The 20987-nt window shown below is 36.7% G+C and overlaps 2 protein-coding genes and 1 long non-coding RNA gene across 11 annotated transcripts in view; 2 read left to right on the top strand and 1 right to left on the bottom strand.

The window, feature by feature from the left end:
* LOC101327569 (protein adenylyltransferase SelO-like) overlaps window positions 1-17601 on the top strand; it is a 28313-nt gene extending 10712 nt beyond the window's left edge. For 6 of the 8 annotated variants that reach the window (XM_033852379.2, XM_033852380.2, XM_033852381.2 and 3 more), the window contains 11 exons: window positions 928-997; window positions 1754-1826; window positions 3284-3367; window positions 4160-4289; window positions 7428-7472; window positions 7584-7665; window positions 7767-7859; window positions 9767-9846; window positions 10893-10936; window positions 14034-14113; window positions 17080-17601. In XM_033852379.2, coding sequence (XP_033708270.1) covers window positions 928-997; window positions 1754-1826; window positions 3284-3367; window positions 4160-4289; window positions 7428-7472; window positions 7584-7665; window positions 7767-7859; window positions 9767-9846; window positions 10893-10936; window positions 14034-14113; window positions 17080-17202 — 904 coding nt within the window. In that variant the 3' untranslated portion in view covers window positions 17203-17601. The remainder of the gene's footprint in view (window positions 1-927; window positions 998-1753; window positions 1827-3283; window positions 3368-4159; window positions 4290-7427; window positions 7473-7583; window positions 7666-7766; window positions 7860-9766; window positions 9847-10892; window positions 10937-14033; window positions 14114-17079) is intronic. The other 2 variants (XM_073801579.1, XM_073801578.1) reach the window with 2 other exon arrangements.
* A 1924-nt stretch (window positions 17602-19525) lies between these two features.
* APBB1IP (amyloid beta precursor protein binding family B member 1 interacting protein) overlaps window positions 19526-20987 on the bottom strand; it is a 103371-nt gene continuing 101909 nt past the window's right edge. For both annotated transcript variants that reach the window (XM_019933293.3, XM_004314263.4), the window contains exon 15: window positions 19526-20382. In XM_019933293.3, the coding sequence (XP_019788852.1) occupies window positions 19873-20382 (510 nt within the window). In that variant the 3' untranslated portion in view covers window positions 19526-19872. The remainder of the gene's footprint in view (window positions 20383-20987) is intronic.
* Window positions 20063-20987, top strand: part of LOC141278099 (uncharacterized) — a 48559-nt gene continuing 47634 nt past the window's right edge. Inside the window, exon 1 of the long non-coding RNA XR_012330394.1 lies at window positions 20063-20451. This is a non-coding gene — a long non-coding RNA (uncharacterized lncRNA). The remainder of the gene's footprint in view (window positions 20452-20987) is intronic.

A 20987-nucleotide genomic window follows, 5' to 3' on the forward strand; every position in this document is an offset into this window, starting at 1 on the left:
TTTCCCAAGTGCCTGAAACAATTCTCTAATCCACTCTAAACAAACTCACTCCTACTGGACTTTAATAATTCCTAAGTCATATCTACAACCCCCAGTTATTTTCAGGATTCTCTCTTATCCAATGCAATAGTATCAATAGTTACTCAACTCATTAGTCAGTTAAAACAGGGAATTAAACATAGGATACATATACAACTTAAATATTTTAACTTCAAACCTTGGCCAATTTTTTTGACATCTTATTTGTGAAACCTTACATGACCTTCCACACATAAATAATCATTCTCTGCTCTGTTATCTTTATACTTTTTATATATTTCTATTATTGCATGTATTATACGGTAATGTCATTATTTCTTCAGATGTTCTTCTCCCCTAATAGACTGTGTGCTCTTTAATGTCTGGGTTTGGGTCTGTCATTCTTTTTCCTAGCACTTGGAGGTTCTCAATGGATGTTTATTGAATTAATCTGAATTTGTAACATAATAAGATGGCATCTAATATGATCTTAGAAACATATTTCCAGTTGTGATTGGTATTGAGGAAATATTTCTCTATGGCTATTTTGGGAGTAAAATCTTATTTAACTTTTTTTTTTTTTTTTTTGGCGGTACGCGGGCCTCTCACTGTTGTGGCCTCCCCCGTTGTGGAGCACAGGCTCCGGACGCGCAGGCTCAGCGGCCACGGCTCACGGGCCCAGCCGCTCCGCGGCATGTGGGATCTTCCCGGACCGGGGCACGAACCCGTGTCCCCTGCATCGGCAGGCGGACTCTCAACCACTGTGCCACCAGGGAAGCCCTTCTTTTACTTTTTAAAATTCTAAGCATGCATCTAATGAATTCATGAATGTCAGGAGTGGATTGAAATGATTGGATACTCAATACTGTATTCTGAGGAACACTGATGCTATCTCCCCTTTATCTCTAGGATGTTATTAGACTTCATCATACAGGAACACTTCCCCTCAATAGATGTCAAGGAACCTAACAGATATTTGGTAAGTTTTTTAAAAGAAAGGACAATACTCTGTTTTCTATCATTGGCCGGCCACCTTAGTGGTTACAACTTAGCACTTAAAAATCTAAAGTTAAAAAAGGAAATGTAGAGCATTTTGAACATTTTGTTAAAGAAAGAGACGATGAACCACCTTGTAAACAAGACATAGATAAGGAAGTTGTTCTGTTTGAAAGGTAGCTAGAAAAAGAGAACAGGTGCGGCTACATCCTGACTATATACATTACTTTTTGAGCAGCATTTGTAACTTGGTCACATACATTGTTTTCTCACATGTTGGATATATAGGTATTTCTATAGTAGTAGTTCTAAAATAAATGCATACATAATAGGCAAATGTGATTTTCTATTCTTGTGGAAAGTTTTTGATCTTCATTAACTTTTTCTTTCTTTTAACAGCCACAGAGAAGGAAATTCCTTTATTTTTCTTGGTGACTCATTTCAAAATTTAATAACGCATTTTGCTTACATTTAACTCCCTGTGCTGAATTCTAATGTTTTTCCTTTTCTTATTGTACATGAAGAAAACCTGGTCATAATACTATGCCTGAGCCTTGTATATATTATTTCTGGATCAATACTCTATGTTCTTCCATTGTTTTCTTACACGTACTACTTTCCATCTCTTTAGTCATCTTTTGGCCCACCTTTGAGAACACCTTTTCATGTTGGAAATCGGAAGATCCTAAAAGAACATATGTTACTGAAAAATCTGAAAATTTTCTAAATTTCATTTTAGGATTTTTTTTCTACTGTGGTGTCTGAGACGGCACAGCTTATTGCCTTGTGGATGTCTGTTGGTTTTGCTCATGGTAAGTTATCTACTGACATTTCATGCTTCTGATGAGAAAGTAGAATTAATTTGTTGAAGCAGAAGACTTCTTTTTTGTGTATTTCAAAATATTCCTGCCAATGAGCAGGAATAACATTTATAATATATGAATTTATTTTTAGCAAGAGAGAAACAACTTTCTCATGTTTAAAATGATTTTGAACGGAACAGATACACAAAATAGAATAAGCGTATTCGACCCATTGATGTTGTTACCTGTAAAGCTTTTTAACCTTGTGAGTATATATTATATTAGGTCTTTTAAAAGCTTTTTAAAAAACCATTAATCATAAAAGCACTACATGCTTATGGTAAAGAATTTAAAATATACAGAAGTGCATGTGAGTTCTGTTCTCCAGGAGAATCGTTATTAACCATTTTATCTCAATTCTTCTAGACTTTTTTTCGATGGTATTCATATATCCCCTACAAAAACAGTAGGGCTGGCTTGTGTGTGTCTGAAGCCATTCACTGTGTGGGGTTACATTGGAAGGAATATCTGCCTGAACTAAGAATAACTGTCTTAAAATAAAAGCAAGTCACATATGTACTAAGGTCTCTAGATAAATGCCAAAGGGGGATCCCACATTGTAAAACTTGAAATCTGCTTTAATTACATCCTCGCTGGGTCTCACTGTGGTGGGTAGGGTGGTGAGCAGGGGGGTGTTTCAGAGGTTTTGCTGTTATGAACTGTGTGGCAGTGACCACCATGCATTTATATCTTTACATTCTCGAAGGTGAGTTTCTGAGGATAAACTCCTGAAAGTGGACTGGCTGGATTCGAGTCTATATATGCACTGAACATTTTGATAAGCAGGGTCATCCTGCTCTAAAAAAGGTTGAAACTGTCTACACTGGACACTGTTGCCACATGCCCAGCTATCCTATATTGGGCTGGTGTATGCATTCCCTGCCTCTCTCCTGCCTCACACTCCGCCCCCATCCATGACCCGCTCCCCGACCTAGGTGGTCCCACTCCCTCCCCACACACTGCTGGTGGTCTGCAGCTAAGGACTGTGATGGGGTACATATCCATATTTTTACCTTTTCCCCCTCTCACAACCTTTGAAAATTAATTAATGTTTCTTTAGTAGTCTCAATTCCATTCCAAACAACATATATTTTTAAATAAATGCTAGAAATTCAGGATAAATGAGAGGAGCTTTCATTTCTTGGACCTTTTGTTCCTGTAGTATTTGACATCTTTGGTTGTGGAGGAAGTATACAATGAAAGGCTAAATTTAATTTTAAAATACAGTTTTAATATATATTAAGCTATTTGACTTCACCAGTTAAACTTTCAATTGATAATTTGTTTCATTTCTAAAGCAAATGCATTTTCATGACCTTTCCTATTCTGTATAAATTTTATACAGTTAAAAATGCTTTATTATTTTATTGTCATGTTTTGGGCATCTTTTGTTGTTGTTGTTTTAGGTGTTTGTAATACTGATAACTTCAGTTTGTTATCCATTACAATTGACTATGGTCCATTTGGTTTTATGGAGGCCTATAATCCAGGTATGTATGATTTATATGTATATTCCTTATTTCACTAAGAAAATTATCACTGGTTTATTTTAGATAAACCATTATAGCTAACTCAGTAGTGGGGTGGTAGAAAGAATTGGGTTCATTCATAAAACGGTCATTTTATGTGCTACTCAATCTTCCAGGTGCCACAGGGATACAGTATTGAGTCCTTTGTGGTCTCTGCCCTCAAAAAATGACATATTAGAGAAGATGACATGAGGGGAGGAAGGGAATGTGTTGTCAGACAGACATGGGTCTGAGTTCTGGCATCTGATCCTTAATCTGTGCCCTTGGATGAGTAACTTAACCTCCCGCTTTACTAATCTGTAAAAGGATCAGAGCAGGCTTTGTGGGGGACATGCTATCAAGTTGGAGTTTGAAGTACGTGTGTGATAACCTGGAAATTCTTGTAGGTTAGAAATGTATTCCTCTATTAGGCAAATAATCATATTTTAAAAGATTTTCATGTGCATGGGTATTAAGTATTTACATTACTTTGAAGTTAAACGTTTAATGTCAGAAAGATTTTTATCTAATATATATAAATTTATTAAGTTTAAACTTAAAAATGAAGAAAGAGGGACTTCCCTGCCAGTCCAGTGGTTAAAACTCTGCGCTTCCACTGCAAGAGGCATGGGTTTACTCCCTGGTCAGGGAACTAAGATCCTGTATGCCACGTGGCACGGCCAAATAAATAAATAAGTAAATAATTTTTTTAAAAATGAAGAAACTATTATAATTATCCCCACTGTAAAGCCATAGTATTTTTGCTCTAAACAGATTTTGTACCAAACACATCTGATGATGAAAGAAGATATAAAATAGGAAATCAGGCTAATATTGGAATGTTTAATTTAAACAAGTTGTTACAAGCTCTAAACCCATTACTGGATCCTAGGCAAAAGCAACTGTGAGTAAATCCGAAATCTACTAATTAAATCTGTGTGAAAATATATTTGTATAATGATCATGTTTTGAAAAGCAAGAAACATTTTTAAAACCATACTATTTAATCTTTAATAACAAAGGCTTTCAAACTATATATATGTGTGTATATCTATTTTTTGGGGGGGTACCATTTTGGCTTTTTTCCATAGTTATCAGGATAAAGTCTTTTCCTATTTATTGCTTTTTAGGTGCTGTGAAATCATGGTTTATTTCTTCTTTGATCCAAGGGTTATTTATCACAGTGTTTCTGAATTTCTAAGTAGTTGGGCTTATTTTGTCCATATTTTTATGATCAAAGAACGTGTTTGGTAAAATCTAGTCAAAATGTGTTACAGTTTCTTTATGGTCCAACATAATAAATTTTTGTACCTATTTCATGATCATATAAAAAATGTGCACAAACGTTTTAATATATCAGATTGAATGTATTGAGTATATTATTCAAGTCTTTTATGATTCTGTTTATTTTTTTATCTGTTAGATAAGTTTGATTCATAAGAGATGTGTATTAAAATCTCCCACTTTAATTGTATTTTTAGCAAGCAATTTTTTCTAATTCTTTTGAATTTGTGCAATATGCCATTATTGGTACATACTGATTTTTTTCTTATATTTCCTTCAGAAAATGTGCCTTTTATCCTAATACAGTGACCCCCTTTATCCTGATTAATACTTTTAGCTCTCAATTTCAACTTATCTGATATTAATATTCATGCTTACTTTTGTTGTATTTGCCTTGAATCTCACTTTACTTTTTTTATCTTTATCACATGGTTTTAAAGTATGTTTCTTATAAAAGTAAACAAAACATAGCCAGGTTTTAACTCAATGTGATGGTTTCTGATTTAATAGACGTATGTGGGCTTTTCACATCTATTATAATAATTGATTTATTTTATTCCTTCTGTCTTACATTGTGTTTTATTTTACATGTTAGTTTCCCCCCATTCTCCTTACCTTTTTATGATTTGAGGAGCTTATCCATTCCTCTCCAACCCCCAACTTTGATTTGGAAACTACTGCATCCCCCACCCCTCACAGTTATCTTGTTTTTCTGCCACTTTCTCTACTGTTATATGAGAACAAGTTTCCAAATATTTTCCCTCACTAAGCTCCTATTTGCCCATTGTTTTTCCCTCCGTCCCAATGAGACCTTTAGAATGCTTTTGTTTTACCTCTAATTACCCAACTGCTACATTTTGCTAAGATAGTTTAATATTTTGAATTTCAGACTGTTAGTAGGTTTTCCCTTGAAGTATCTCTCTTCCACCCCCCTCCCTGCATTTCTAGTCATTTTACTGCTTACTAACATTGTTTTTATTATTTTTTTAAATTCCGTCTTGAAGCCTCTGCCTTGATTACTTTCTTAAGTATTTGACTCACATGGAGTATATAGGTGATATACTTTCTGAAATCTTACGTAACCATTAATATTTTCATTTTACTCTGATTGAGATGTAGGGTATTAGATAAAGTATGGATTCAGTTGCTTGTAACAGAAATCCCAAATAATAGTGGCTTGAACAAGGACATGTATTTTTCCCTCACATAAAAGTATGGTAATTCATGTTGGTAATTCAGGGCTGGTATGGGGACTCAGTTTTCTGAGTCCCAGACTGCTTTTAGCTTTCTATGCCACCATCCATTGTCTGTGGCCCTCATGGTCTGAGATGGGACCATCTATCACGTCCATATTCTAGGTAGGAGCATGGAGAAGCAAAGAGGCAAGTCCTCAATACTGAAGGACACATTTCAGAATTTATACACATCACTTCCCTTATTTCGCCCTCGCCAGGACTTAATCATATAGCCATATACATGTAGTGGCCTTATACTGTATCAACTTAGCTAAACTGGTCGAAAAATGCCCTTCCCTGTTTGGTCACGGGTTGGGTTGGCCACAGGAGAAATCGCCAAGATCTGGAAGGCAGAAGAGAAGCAGCAGTGTTTACACCCAGAGGGCTGGTATAGGGTTGGGCACTACTGCAGCTCACACGCCTTGTCAGGGGCTGGATTTGAGCAGAGGCTTGAAGGAGTAACAGGAGCAGCCACAGAGATATGTGGGGGAAGAGTGCTATAGGCAAGGGAATAGCCTGTGCAAAGGTCCTGAGGCAGGAGTCTGTGTGGGTGTTTAAGGAACAGCATGAAGGCCAGGGTAGCTGTAGCAGAATAAGCAAGGGGAAGAGTCATAGGAGATAAGGTCAGAAAGGTCAGGGGAGTGGAGCTTCAGAGTGTGTTGAGCATCTGTATAATTTAAAATACATTAAGAATGTTAAGAAATAGACAATTTGTTTAAAAATGGGTTTAAAGTTAATAACTTTAATTTTTAAATTTTTATGAAGTATTTCACTATTTTCATACATTCAGGCAAATAAAATGTTATTGTATTGGGTGAAGTATCTGTAATGCATTATTTTGGGTCTAAGATAATTTTTAAAATACGCCAGGGCTTCCCTGGTAGCGCAGTGGTTAAGAATCCGCCTGCCAATGCAGGGGACATGGGTTTGAGCCCTGGTCTGGGAAGATCCTACATGCTGTGAAGCAACTAAGCCCGTGTGCCACAAATACTGAGCCTGCGCTCTAGAGCCCACATGCCACAACTACTGAAGCTCACGCGCCTAGAGCCTATGCTCCGCAATAGATAAGCCACCGCAATGAAAAGCCTGCGCACTGCAACGTAGAGTAGCCCCCGCCTGTCACAACTAGAGAAAGCTGGTTTGCAGCAACGAAGACCCAATGCAGCCAAAAATAAATAAATAAATTTAAAATAAAATAAAATACACCAAAAAAAGCCATTTATATAACTATTTTGGTATTATAAAGACATATTAACATTTATCCTATAAGCTAATTGTATATAGTCATATTTCAGGAGTTACCTGATTTGACCTGTACTGTATCCAAATCTTTGAGACAGTAAATTTATATTGACAACTTTCTCTAAGGTATGATATACAATTAAATCACTAAATCAGAATCAGTAGTATGTAATCGAATGCTATTTAATGTATGAGAAAGTTCACTTTGTTCATGTAAAATGTAATTCAAGAATGTTAACATTTAAGCAAGGTTTAACGGTGCTATCTTTTTTCTCCCTCAGTGCTGCTCAGATTCTTGAGGGGTATCCCATTCTTTATGATACAAGGTTTGTTGTTTGTTTGTTTTAACACATATTAGAGCATCCTGCTTGGTTTGAGGGCAATTCTTAAACAGTGAGAAATTTAACAACAAATCAAATTGACATTTCTCCTTTTAGATTTAGAGAATTGTTCAAAGCCAAATTGGGATTACTTGGAAAAAGCAAGGGTGATGATGATTTAATTGCATTTCTCTTACATGTGAGTTTATCATTTTATCTCTTTTTCCTGATTAACATTTGAATGACTATTCCATATATTCTTCAAGAATTGAGGTTGCTAAATGTAAGTATTTTCATTAGCTCATGGAAAAGACAGAAGCTGACTTTACAATGACATTTCGGCAGCTCAGTGAGATCACTCAAAGCCAGTTACAGGAGCTCAGCATTCCTCAGGTATCAATTTGTGACTTTTGGCTTTTTTCTTAACTCAGTTTTCTTTAACAGATTTGTTGAGGCATAATTTACATACCCTAAAATTCTCCTCATTTTAAGTGTACAAGTCAATGATTTTTAAATAACTTACAGATTTATGCAGTTATTGCCACAATTCAATTTTAGAACAATTCCATCACTCTGAAAAGATCCTTTTTTGCCCATTTGCAGTCAATCCCCTTTTACTACTTCCATCCCCAAGCAACTACTAGTCTACCTTCTGTCTCTTTGCCCTTTCTAGACCTCCCTGTAAATGGAATCATATGGTATGTGGTCTTTTGTGTCTGGCTTCTTCGCTTAGCATATTTTTGAGGTTCACCCATGTTGTAACCTGTATCAGTGGTTCTTTCCTCTTTGGTATTTTTAAGATCTTTTAAGTACGTCTTAAAATATTATTTCCTCTTTATTACTTTATTACTCCCTTTTTGGATGGACCACATTTTGTTTATCCAGTTACTAGTTGACAGACATTTGGGTCATTCCCACTTTTTGGCTATTGCGAATAAATACTACTATGAACGTTCATGTACCGGTTTTTGTGTGAACATATTTTCATTTCTCTTGGGTAGATACTAGGAGTGGAATTGCTGGATTGTTTAGCAAATTTATGTTTAATTTTTTAAGAAACTGCCAAGCTGTTACCAAAATGGTTCTTCTTAATTCAGTTTTAAGAAAGGTGTTGCCTTGTTTTTTCAATACTAATCTGCTACATTTATGGAATAATATGGGTATTAACCAGAAGACTCCCACTTATTATAGATTTTTAGAAACATAGCTCTGTTTATAAGGTGTAAGTCTTTTATATTGCATTGTTTTTATTATTTTTCAGATGAAAATCTAGGCATATTTTTTAAAATTTCAATTTCTTCATTATATTTCATGACTTCTGTGTTAACTAAAAAAAATTATTTATATATAAAAACTATTTGTGTATAGTTCTCACAGGTATGTAATTGCCATAAATTACATTTTTAGGAGTGATTTGAATAAAAGAATGTCTACCTATTCAGCAAGAAATCCAGCAAAATGTTAACCAATAAGCATCTCTGATATAATTTAAAAATTATTAATGAACTGTCAGAACTAATTATCATTTAATGTGAGATTTAACATTTAACATTAACTGAGACAAAGTAATGTTAAAATGATTTGAACGAGTTCTTGATAGATGTTAATATTTAAATTACTGAGTGTTGGGAAAATTTGAGAGAGATCATTACACTTTTAATCATTTTAATAGTTAATTTCTGTGTCTTCTGAATTTCAGACCTTTTAACTCCCTAATTCTTAACTAGAGCTAATAGCTTATTCGTGTTCCCTTAGCCTTTATGTATATTTCTATAACACTTCTAAAATGGCATTGACTTATTTGTTTACACACTTTCCTTTTTAAAAGCAGTAATTATGTCTTATTAATTTTTTTTTCCTTCCCAACTAACATAGTTCCTAGCACACAGTTGACATTCCATAAATATACGTTAAATGAATTAATAGATAACTAAATAAAACAGTTACAAATTAAATTTTTTAAGTAAATTATATATTACGTGAGTTTTCCCTATTTAAAGGAAGGGTTTTGATAATGTAAGTATTCACATGTAATGTCTATTTATAAGAACTATGTATATTTTTTATTTCTCTTAAATCATGCCATTACATGTATCTCCATGAATTAGAATTTGAGTTGAAAGTTATATAAAGAAAAGGAAAACATTATTCCTTTTTAGTACTACTTCTACTTGAAATAGAGAACCTTAAGAGAAATCTGGATGTTATAAATTATTGTTAAATACATAATTTAAGGGACATGAAGTTAAAATAAAGTGAACAAATATTAATAAGCAGTCTATTACTGTATTTTCTTCTAGCAATTCTGGGCACTGAAAATGATCTCAAAGCACAAACTCTTTCCTGCCTGGGTGTCCCAGTACCTTTTGAGACTGAAGAGGTAAGGTAACCTAATCACTTCTTGAGAAAGCATGTAATATATTACTTTAGCATCGTCAACCCATCAGATTCCTCACTTCCTTTCCATTTTTCAACATTTCCTTTTTATTCCCGGGAAGTCTGCTCTGGCTGAGGAGTGTCTGGTAACATCTCACCCACGCAGAGAGCACCCTTCTGTTCACCTCAGCTTTGATAATGCCATTCCCCTGTGTCCTGAGCCCAAGTCTCCCAAGCCTTGAAGCTCTGGAGAGACAGCTCCCCAGGCTTTCATCCAGTGTCTATAAATTGTCACATCTCATACAATCGTCAGAAGTTACTTTGCGTCGTTAACTGTCACAATGAATCGGAAGCAACAAACGTGAAAGAGTAAAGAAATTGTAGGTAGTGGTGGCTGAAGGGAGAGCCAGGACAACCACAGGACGCACAGGAGCAAATAGCCTGTCACAGTTTAATGGCAGCTGAGGGCTATTCATAAAGATGACCCTGAGTAATGAAGAACAAGTTAAATTATTTTCAGAAAACTATGTTTTAAGATAAGGAAAGAGAGGTGCCAGAGAGTTTCGATTTTTTTTTTTTTTTTTTTTTCCCCCTGTACGCGGGCCTCTCACTGTTGTGGCCTCTCCCGTTGCGGAGCACAGGCTCTGGACGCGCAGGCTCAGCGGCCACGGCTCATGGGCCCAGCCGCTCTGCGGCATGTGGGATCCTCCCGGACCGGGGCACGAACCCGTGTCCCCTGCATCGGCAGGCGGACTCTCAACCACTGCGCCACCAGGGAAGCCCAAGTTTAGATATTTTTTTAGACAAAAGTATTTTTTTAATTGGTAAAAATAAAAAATTTGGTATTATCTAAAATAACGAAATAAGGTAGTATTTTATATATTGTTTAATCAAACAGGATTTTCTGTCTTCCTTTCAGACACTGATTCAATGTGATTTAAAATTTTTTTTTCAATATTTGTCTTGTGAAATAATTCTCACCCTTTTGGAAAAACGGTATGATTTGGGGAGACAGTGATTAATTCTGTTCTTTGTTCTGTTCATTTTTAGTAACATGAATGATTCAGATTCTGAAAGAAGAAAAAGAATGACAAGTAGGTAATCCTTTTGATTTTTTCAGCTTGAAGGATTATTACATAAAAGCAACAGGAAGTAATTACTGGAAGTAATTACTCCCAGTTTTCAAAATCTGGAAAACTGGAAGTAATTACTTGAGGGAATTGGATTTGTTGTTTTGTTTTTAACTACAAAAACTCTAGATGAGTGTATTTTAGTTGAAGTGTCATATATGAGCCTTTCTAATTTCAGATGACTTTTAACTTGATTATGATAGCCCTGCTTTCAATAAGTTTGCATATTGATGTTAAAATAATATGGCCTTAAAAGATGGTGGAGAGACAAGGAAGGTGGTGTGGTTTATGGTGGAAAGAACGTGAGTTTTGGAATCTGACAGATGAACCTCATCTTGCCACTTTTTTGCTGTATAATATGAAAGATATTAAACTTTCCAATTTTCAAGGCCCTTAGCTATTATAAAATGGGCATATTCTGCAGGGATGTTGTAACGATGAGCAATAATATATGTAAGTTATCTTGTTACAGTGCCTGGGCCATAATATACACCTAGTAAATGGTAGTGCTAAAAATAAATCACCTTTATATACTGCTTTCAGTTTACCATGTGACTTTACACTTGGCTTGGAGAAGAAGAAAAAAGGAAGTTAGTCCTTTTTGCAACATGGGTTCTGAGAAGATCAAAGAAGTTAAGACAGAAGTACTCAAGTCCTGGAGTACTCTTACCTTACTTAGGACTGGTGTGGAGAGCTAGTGTGTGTCATCAGGGCGGCTGATCATTTGATGAAATAAGAATGATGCTAATATTCCATGTTAAGTTAGAGGATGAGACTGCTTCTTGACTCAGGACACTATTGTAGAAATAAAAGCAAGCTGAGTTTTTACAAGGAAGTGAGTCATCAGTCTTTGGGGCTTAGCATGGATTTAGCTGCCAGCCACTTATGTTCATGGGTGCAATCATACAGAATTTATAGGCCAGCTCAGTATGGACTATATCAGCAATTAAGAGAAAAAAGAAATTGAGAGAAGAAAATGTTGTGGCTGTCTTTAGGATTTGGATTTGTTTGGTTATGACAGGATGGATGAGATGGTAAGATGAAAGACATTTAGTGAATTCAAGGCTGAAGCTTTGAATTATTTTAGAGAAATAATACATGCTGAACAGTGTACTCTCAAGGAAAGGAAAAATTAATTTCCACAATGAGCAATGGGAAAAAGTTCCAGACGAGATAAAAAAAATGTACAGAATTAGATAACCTCAAAGAATCCTATGAACAGATCTACAATTTTCTGATTTCAGGTAGTTTGTATATATCAACACATAATTGATCCAAAGTACTTCTGCTTGCAGCTACAAGTCCCAGCATATTTTAACAGTATTTCGTTGCCAGGTTTCTATAAAGTGTTGGTGAAGTTTGTTAAACTTTTAATTGGGTGACTCCACTCTCCCTCTGCCTAAGTCGACTGCTTCCACAATTTCCCTTGCATGTCAGTTTTCCTAAGGATTATATATATTTATTCTGTATATGTGTATATGTGTGTTCATTTTAAAAGAGTTCTGCATGAATTCTTTACAATTTGGAAGATGCAAACTTGTAGAAAGAATAAAAGGATTCCCATCACTCAACCACAGTTGCTATTCACTTTTCCATGTGTTTATTGACACTTCTAGTCTCTCTTTTTCTGTGTGTATTGATTAGGAGAAAATGTAGTCGTAATCATATTATGGTATAATTTTAGATCCTTCATTTTTCACTGAAAATAAACATTTCCCCTGACTACTTCATTCTTTATAATGTAACATTTTTAATGACTGCATAATATATCTTTGAAAGAGTATGTAATGTTTCACTTAACCAGTCCCCTATTAATAGGCATTTAAGTTGTTTCTAGTTTTCCTTAATATAAATAATGCTTTCTAATGTTTAAATTTGTTCCCATAGACTATACTCCTAGAGCAGTAGAATTACTGGGTCACAGGGCACTTGTATTTTAGATCATCTGTCATGTCTTGGCAGCTCTTTAAAACCAAGTCGAAGTGGAATTTGTATGTTCCCTCCATTCAAGTAACTCAGAAAAATGTTGTTGAGAATCACAAAACAGTGATTTCTGGAGTCCTCTCGGAATTTCTTTCAGGCCAGTGAGGATAAACATCCCTCCTTTCCACCTAGTTGATAAATTATCTTGGAAAAGTCTCATCTCAAATAAAGACATAATTTCTGGAATGTGCCATTATTATAATACTTTTTTTTTTAAGATTTAATTTTATTTATTTTTGGCTGTGTTGGTTTTTCGTTGCTGTGCACAGGCTTTCTCTAGTTGTGGTGAGCAGGGGCTACTCTTTGTTGCAGTGCGTGGGCTTCTTCTTGCGGTGGCTTCTCTCGTTGCAGAGCACGGGCTCTAGGCATGCGGGCTTCAGTAGTTGTGGCACATGGGCTCAGTAGTTGTGGCTCGCAGGCTCTAGAGCGCAGGCTCAGTAGTTGTGGCGCATGGGCTTGGTTGCTCTGCGGCATGTGGGATCTTCCCAGACCAGGCATTGAACCCATGTCCTCTGCATTGGCAGGCGGATTCTTATCCATTGTGCCACCGGGGAAGTCCCTATAATACTTTTTAGTATGAAAAAATGCATGGTTACTATAAAAAATATAAATTTACAAAGAGTTTTGCCTGCATGTAACCTTTCCTATTTGCTCTTGGCAACAACAGCATTAAGCAGTCCTACTGAGTCAGACCTGAATTCTGTGTTTGAAGATGTTAAAAGCAGCAACTTTTTCCTCCCTTCATTTGGGCTACAGGATGAATCTTCTACTTTCTCCCAGCTTTATAAAATGCTTAGTGAACTGAATATGGTGAAAACCAAATTAATGATGAAACACTGAAAAGAAAAATAAAACATAATATTGCTCATGATGCGAAAAAACCGTTTTTCCTGTACCATAAGGTGATAAATACTGTATATTGTTTATCAACAATCAGAATGACTGACGCTAATCATTCTTCTCATTTGAGCCTCCTGGCAAAGTTCTTAAAGGTTATGTCATTTCAGTGGTAATTTCACACGGCCTGTGTCGACTTAGTAATTATTGTTCCATGATGAACTTTCCCCTCTTGTTTAAGCTGTTAATCCTAGATACGTGCTGAAGAACTGGATGGTGGAATCCGCAGTGCAAAAAGCAGAAAGGAACGATTTTTCAGAGGTAAGTTGGTTGACTCTTCTGGGCTTATTTTTATTAATTTAAAATGTATCATACTTTACGGGCTTCCCTGGTGGTGCAGTGGTTGAGAGTCCACCTGCCGAGCCCCGGTCCGGGAAGATCCCGTGTGCCGCGGAGTGGCTGGGCCCGTGAGCCGTGGCCGCTGGGCCTGCGCGTCCGGAGGCTGTGCTCCGCAGCGGGAGAGGCCACAGCAGTGAGAGGCCCGCGTACCACAAAAAAATGTATCATACTTTAAACACCCTGATTTTGTTTGCAGATATGCTAAACCATACCTTTGCCAGCACCAGCTTCCCAGCTTCTCACTACCTGGTCTCTCTTTAATCAGTGAATCATTTTCTCGTATTTCAAAATTTATTCTTTAATGTGTTTAAAGTTTTAAATATTCATTTGATATCATATCTACATTATTTGAACTTCTGAGGGTCTGGTTCTGCTAGTCATTGTTTATATTTAGGGATTTTGGATTTCAACCTCAGAAATCCAGTGACGCCGATTTGAGGGTGCATATCTCCAGAGGGAATTAGCTTTTGCATCTACCAGGCATCTATGGCACTAGCAACCTGGGTCTATGAAATGAAATCTTGACATCCGGGAAGGTGAATGCACTGGATCTATACACATCAGCTTGTATGAATCTCACATATAATGTTTGGCAAAACAAGCAAGTGGCAAAGGAATACATACAATGTGTTACCACCTCAATTTAATCTAAACATGTAAAATCATGTCTTTAGGGATATATGCATATATAATAAAAGTAACAAACTGAATAAAGATGATAGCATCTTTGGACAGTGATTGATTTGCAGGAAGGAAGAAATTCGAGTTAGGGAAGGATATTCAAGGCTTCAGCCATATTGGAAGCATTTTATTTCTGAAGCTGAGTGGAGGATACACAGGTATTTGTCATATTATTCTGCATACCTTCTTCTATGCCTCAAATATTTCCTCGTTAATTGTTTAAAAATGCATTGCACACAGTGTATTTCTTAGAAGAGGAATAGCCCCCAGCACTCTTGCTGTCACTCTTTTGTCCTGCACTGGAACAGACATTATTAACGATCGCGGCCCCCTTTCTCTCTCAAATGGGTCACAGCCTTGGGATCCTTCTCATCACAGCATGCTGTGTAGTCACTACCAACTGATCAGAGTGGGCACGACAGAGAAACTGTTCTTGCTATTTCTAATTTGGAACTTGCATTAACTTTACATTTCAGTAGTTTAATTAGCCTGACAAATCTAGGTTTTCATTTTAGAAAATAAAATATTTTTAAGTGTAATCTTTTTAGGGTATTAAGGAAAAACAAAGAGAAGGAAGCTAACTCAGTATTTATCTTTAGATAAATTAGTCTAAGCTGGGGAAACTAAACAGTGTGTAATAAGATGTTTTTGTTACCTTGTTTCACCTTCCTTCCCTCTCTTTTGTTCCCTCCCTGTTTTCTCCCTTCCCTCAAAATTATATTTGAGTAAGGATGCCGTGCCCACCTTGGGTGGGGAGGTGTCTTCCTAGGTCCAAGTAAACGTTCAGATTCATAAGACTATTACAGGCTGCTTTTGGCCCCCCTTAATTCAGAAAGATACAGGACAGAAACATAGCTTACCAGCAGGGCACCATTAGTTTCCTCCTTTGCAGGAGTTGTTGAAGCATCCACGCAGGCAGGGAGGTACAGCGGTAAAGCTCAGGTGCAGGGGGACACGATCCACACTGGGAAGATGCAGGGGCAGCCCTGGCTGAAAAGCTGCATGTTCTACAGAAACCAGTATCTCTTCTAACAGCTCCATGGGCATAGTTTCCAACATCCCCACAATAGACCTGCCTTATACCGTGAGTCCCTACACCAAAGAAAGTCCAACACATTCTATCAGGTGTTTACAGTTCTCCCAGGACAAATGCTATTTGTCAGTCATAAGCCGTGTTGTATGGTGATACAGTGGACATACATATACCACCTTATCAGGTTACCAGGGGAACAGATCCAGAAAGTTAGTAACTAAGGGTTAAATACTCATGCAGGAAAAGAAAAAGATCTTGTTAAACTTTTAGACCTATAACTCTTTACACACACACCTTGTGTTTACATTCCTGCATCAAACATTTCTTGAGAATTCACCCTCTGCGAGTTGCTGTGGAGAAGTATAAAAATCTATTCGGGGAGCTTTTAAACTAGTAGGTAAGATTAGATAGGTATAATATTTATTATATTTACTTTTTAAATGGAGGTATAGTTGAAATATAACATTTTGTTAATTTCAGGTCTACAACATAATGATTTGATATTTGTATATCTTGTGAAATGCTCACCACAATGAGTCTAGTTAACATGTCATCATACACAGCTACAATTTTTTTTTCTTGTGATGAGAACTTTTGAGATCTATTCTCTTAGCAACTTTCAAATACACAAACAGTATTATTAACTATAGTCACCATGCTGTACATTACATCCCCACGACTTAATTATTTTTATAACTGGATGAGAATATACATTTTGATCCTAGAATTATTGCTGAAAGAGGTGTGTTTGTTGATCCCTCAGTTTATACCGTGGGACAAAATTGCAAATGAAGCAGTATGAGTTGGAATCCATGCCCTTGATTTGGAAAGAGTGTAAATCATTGACATCCTTTTATTTTTATAAATATTTTAGAAAATTATAATTCTCTTAATGCTGTGAAGGAATTTAGAAATGATCAGGAAATATATGTATTCTTTGTGATGATGTACATATTCACTGTCCTGTTTCAGCGAAAAACTACTACTTAAAGAGCTTTCTCTGGAATAATAGAAATTTTAAGTAACAGCTATAGTTGAAGTTTTAATGAAACATAAAATGTTTAAACATTTTCATGCACATTTAAAATTTACCTTGTCGTTTCAGAAATGTAGAAAATTAATAAGGGTCCTGATTAAGAGAATCTATATTTATCTACTTTAAATTGTTTACCAGGTCCATCTCCTCCAGCAAGTTCTTCGCCGTCCTTTCCAGAAGCATTCTGCAGCTGAGACAGCAGGCTATTCCTCACCTACTCCTTCCTGGGCCAAAGATCTCAGGGTTAGCTGCTCATCTTAATTTGGGGAAAATCAATTAAGGGATACTTCTATCACCGAACCCAGCATAGAATAATTAATTTGACAAATTCTTAATGACCACCTACATTTTCTTGACAATCCTGCATTTCATAATAATGGTTATATATAAAAACATTTTTTAACCAAATAAAGTGGACCTATTCTCTGGAACACGTTTGTGGTCATTTTTGTTTTAATCAATCAATTTAATGAATAATAACTACCTGAGTTATTCTCAATAACTAAAAAATCTTATAACAATCTTTTAATGAATTTGTAAGTTTTCATCTAATACCATGTACCCAGCAATTTGGGGCACATCAAATAAGAATATAATTTAATTGTACTCCTCAAGCTTTTTTGTCTGTTATAGTAATTTTCATTTACCAAAATAAAAGAATAGTTTAATGAACCTGATTTACCATTCAACCAGCTTACTAAGTATCAATGCATGATAATCTTGCTTCATGTACACCCCTACACACCTCCCCCTTGTTCCTAGTTATTGTTTTAATTGAAGTATAATTTATATATCCCCAAGTATTTTAAAGACATTCCCAGACATAGTTTCATTTAATCTATGAATATTTCTGTATCTCTAAACGTTAATAACTTAAGACACATACATACAATACCATATCACCTTAAGACACTTTTCTGTCTGTGCATAAACTGAATAACAAATATGCAGTGATCAATTGATCAATCCCTAATGGTGTTGAAAGAAGGGATGTGACTGGTCACTGTTCATGATATGTATCTGTTATTTATGTAGTGATTTGTGGGTTGAAGAGCTAATAGCAATGTTTGTACTTTGCATAATTACTAACTACTAGTTAAAACTAATTACTAGTTAAAATAGCATGGCAGCAAATGTGAACCATGTTGGGGACTAGTGTTATTTAACTAAATTGTGGTAACTGAAACTCGTGCATGTTGAACTCTGTAAAGCAAGGACCATCTGGACCATCTATTTCATAATGTTTTCTTTTATATCCTGTAATAAAGGCGCAGGGATGGAGAGAGACAGTGCATTCAACCTTTCGGTCTACCAAAATTATATCAATATTTTGACCACAAAATCAGTTAATTCTTTTCCATAGTTTTTCTAAAATATATATTATCTAATGCTAAAACTCACAAACGTTTTAATGTTTGAATTTTTATCATTTTTCCCCATAAAGTAAATGTACAGTATGGATAGAAGTTAGGAGACTCAGGCGGTGACCCAGCTCTGTGAGATGTAGGTTAAGCACATCTTCAGGCCTCATTTCTTCTCTGTTAAGTTAGGAATATGTTTGAATTGATGGTTTTGGGGGTCATCTGTGAAGCCCATAACAACCACATCTCTCTCTTTCCCTTCCCCAGTCCCCTAGGTCCTACTCTCTGAGCCCTCCTTTTCCATAGTGATGGGCCCCAGTGCTTAGGAAAAATTTAGTGTACCTTACCAGTTTTAATTACTAAATATTTTGGTTTTAAAATGTGAATTTGCTTTTTCATTGTTGTTTTAAATGTCAATTTAGAGCTCACTTTTTTCCAAATATTAAAACATAAGATTAATTATCTTCCTTAAGTAGAAAATAACACATTAGTTATTATTATTATTTTTGGCCGTGCCGCCCAGCATGTGGGATCTTAGTTCCCCAACCCGTGCCCCTTGCACTGGAAGCGCGGAGTCTTAATCACTGGACCGCCCGGGAAGTCCAACACGTTAGCTATTATTTTCTACCCACTTTAAGAAGATTTTGAGGTGTTTTACATTAAAAAAAAAAAAACAGAACCATGGAAATAAAACTAAGAAAATCTAAAAGGACTCTCAGAAGCCAATTAGAAAGAGAAGATAAGGGTAATAGGAACTTAAGATAAACTGGTTGTTAAAATTAAGCATTAAATTTATCTGAGGGAAAACATTCCTGGTTGAAGAATATAATTTGATTGCCTTTTCCTGTCTCTAAATTTTTATTTATAGCAACTTATAGCATTATAATAACAGAATCCAAAAACTATCTAAAAAACTATTTTTTTCCCCCAATTACTATGTTAGTCAACCATTAGAAAACCAAAACCAAACTAGGGTATGTCCAAGACTCCAATGAATCAAGCAATGAGTCTCAAAAAAACTAAATTCACTCTACCTCTCCTGGTTTTTTCTTTTTCTTCTTTCGATTTTCCTGAAAGTTCTGGAGGTCACTGAGATGGAGATGGAAAATATGTCGAAGATCAACAAGACTTTAGAAGGCCTAGGATTTTTAAAAGGTCAAGTATATTATAAAATAGAATTGATATTGCACTAGATTTATACTGATATTTCTAGAAATACCATCTTAAGGAAAAAAATTTAAACTTTTATTAATTTGATGCTTCATAACATAATAAAATAAATGAACATAAAACATCATTTTACTTAACTTGGAAGGGAAGATAAAATCCATTGAAGTGGAAATACACAGGAAAGATATGTACATTCAGGCAGATATTCTAAATTCTGTGTTAGGTTAAGGATTATGAATGTACTTGAGAAACAGGGAGACGTTTCCTATTTGCATTTCTAGTCTGAATACTTCAATATTGTATCTAAAATGAACAAGATGTCACGGAAACAAAGTAGCAAAAATGCAATTGAGGTTAGCAATGATTACACCCATCACCCAAAGATACTTCTAGGCTTCCCTTAGGACATGTTGCTTCTCTTCTTTTGCAAAGCTTTCATGAGATCCGACATGAAATCCTGCTCCCCGCCTCCTCCGCCCGGTGGTCCCGGGTTTGCCTGCCTCTTGGGGGGAGCTGGCGGCCTTTTGGCCACCACGGGGGTTGGCTTCGCGGCTTCGGGGACGAGGGCGGGCGGGGGCGGGGGCGGCGGCAGCGAGGACCCCGCGTCGCCCGCAAACGACGGCGGCGGTGGAGGAGGCACGAAGTCCGGGGGCGCGTCGCTAAAGTCGGGGGGCGGCGGAGGGAGCTCGTCGTCCTCCAGGGGTGGCGGCGGCGGAGGCGGCGGCAGGAGGTCGTGGGGCGGCGCTGGGAAGCCGGCGGCCGTGCCCTTGACCTTGGGTGGCGTCCCTGGGCTGCTGCAGCCGACTTCCGAGGACCGTCGCACGGGAGGGGGCGGAGGCAGGCTGGACATGGGAAGGGTCTGGGCCCTGGGCGCTCCGGCGTCGTGGCTGCCGAGGCCGGACTTCTTGTCCTTCAACAAAGCGACAACAGCATTTATTCTTGACCACATGGCCACGTGGACATGACAGTTCCCGGACAGGTGAGTCTCCGGATTTAGGAAGCGTCTGCCCCCGAGGGGGAGGCTCAGTCCCTCAGTCCTGAGACTCCAGGTTGTTCCTGAGCTAGCTCACCTCATATTTATATAATGCAACTTCCCCCAGGAGTTTCAGGCAGCTGAACTGAATCCCTCTGTTTTAGTGATAATTATCATTGCAATTTACATTTTATCAGGCTTTCATTTTATTTCTTTCTTTGCTTAATAACCTCTTGCCACTGGAGATTAGAAATTTTTTTTTCCTCTAACAAAGTGCCCTTATGATTGAGTTTATTTTATTTAGTTCAACTGCTTAGCATGATAAGAAATTAACCGGTGATGTATTTTTTTTTAAATTCTGAACAGGCAGTTTGGGAATTAGTGTTCACGCATAGTTAAGTGATTTCTATTATGGGATCCTTTTATTGCTTTCAGCATTTAAAAATGTTTTTCTTCAGTTGGCATTACAAAAACCATGAAAATAATAATCGCTGAAAGTACACTGCAAGATGAGATTGTCAGATTTGAGAAGCTAACAAGAA

This window comes from Tursiops truncatus, chromosome 2 (genome assembly GCF_011762595.2).
Source record: "Tursiops truncatus isolate mTurTru1 chromosome 2, mTurTru1.mat.Y, whole genome shotgun sequence".
Classification (NCBI taxonomy): domain Eukaryota; kingdom Metazoa; phylum Chordata; class Mammalia; order Artiodactyla; family Delphinidae; genus Tursiops; species Tursiops truncatus.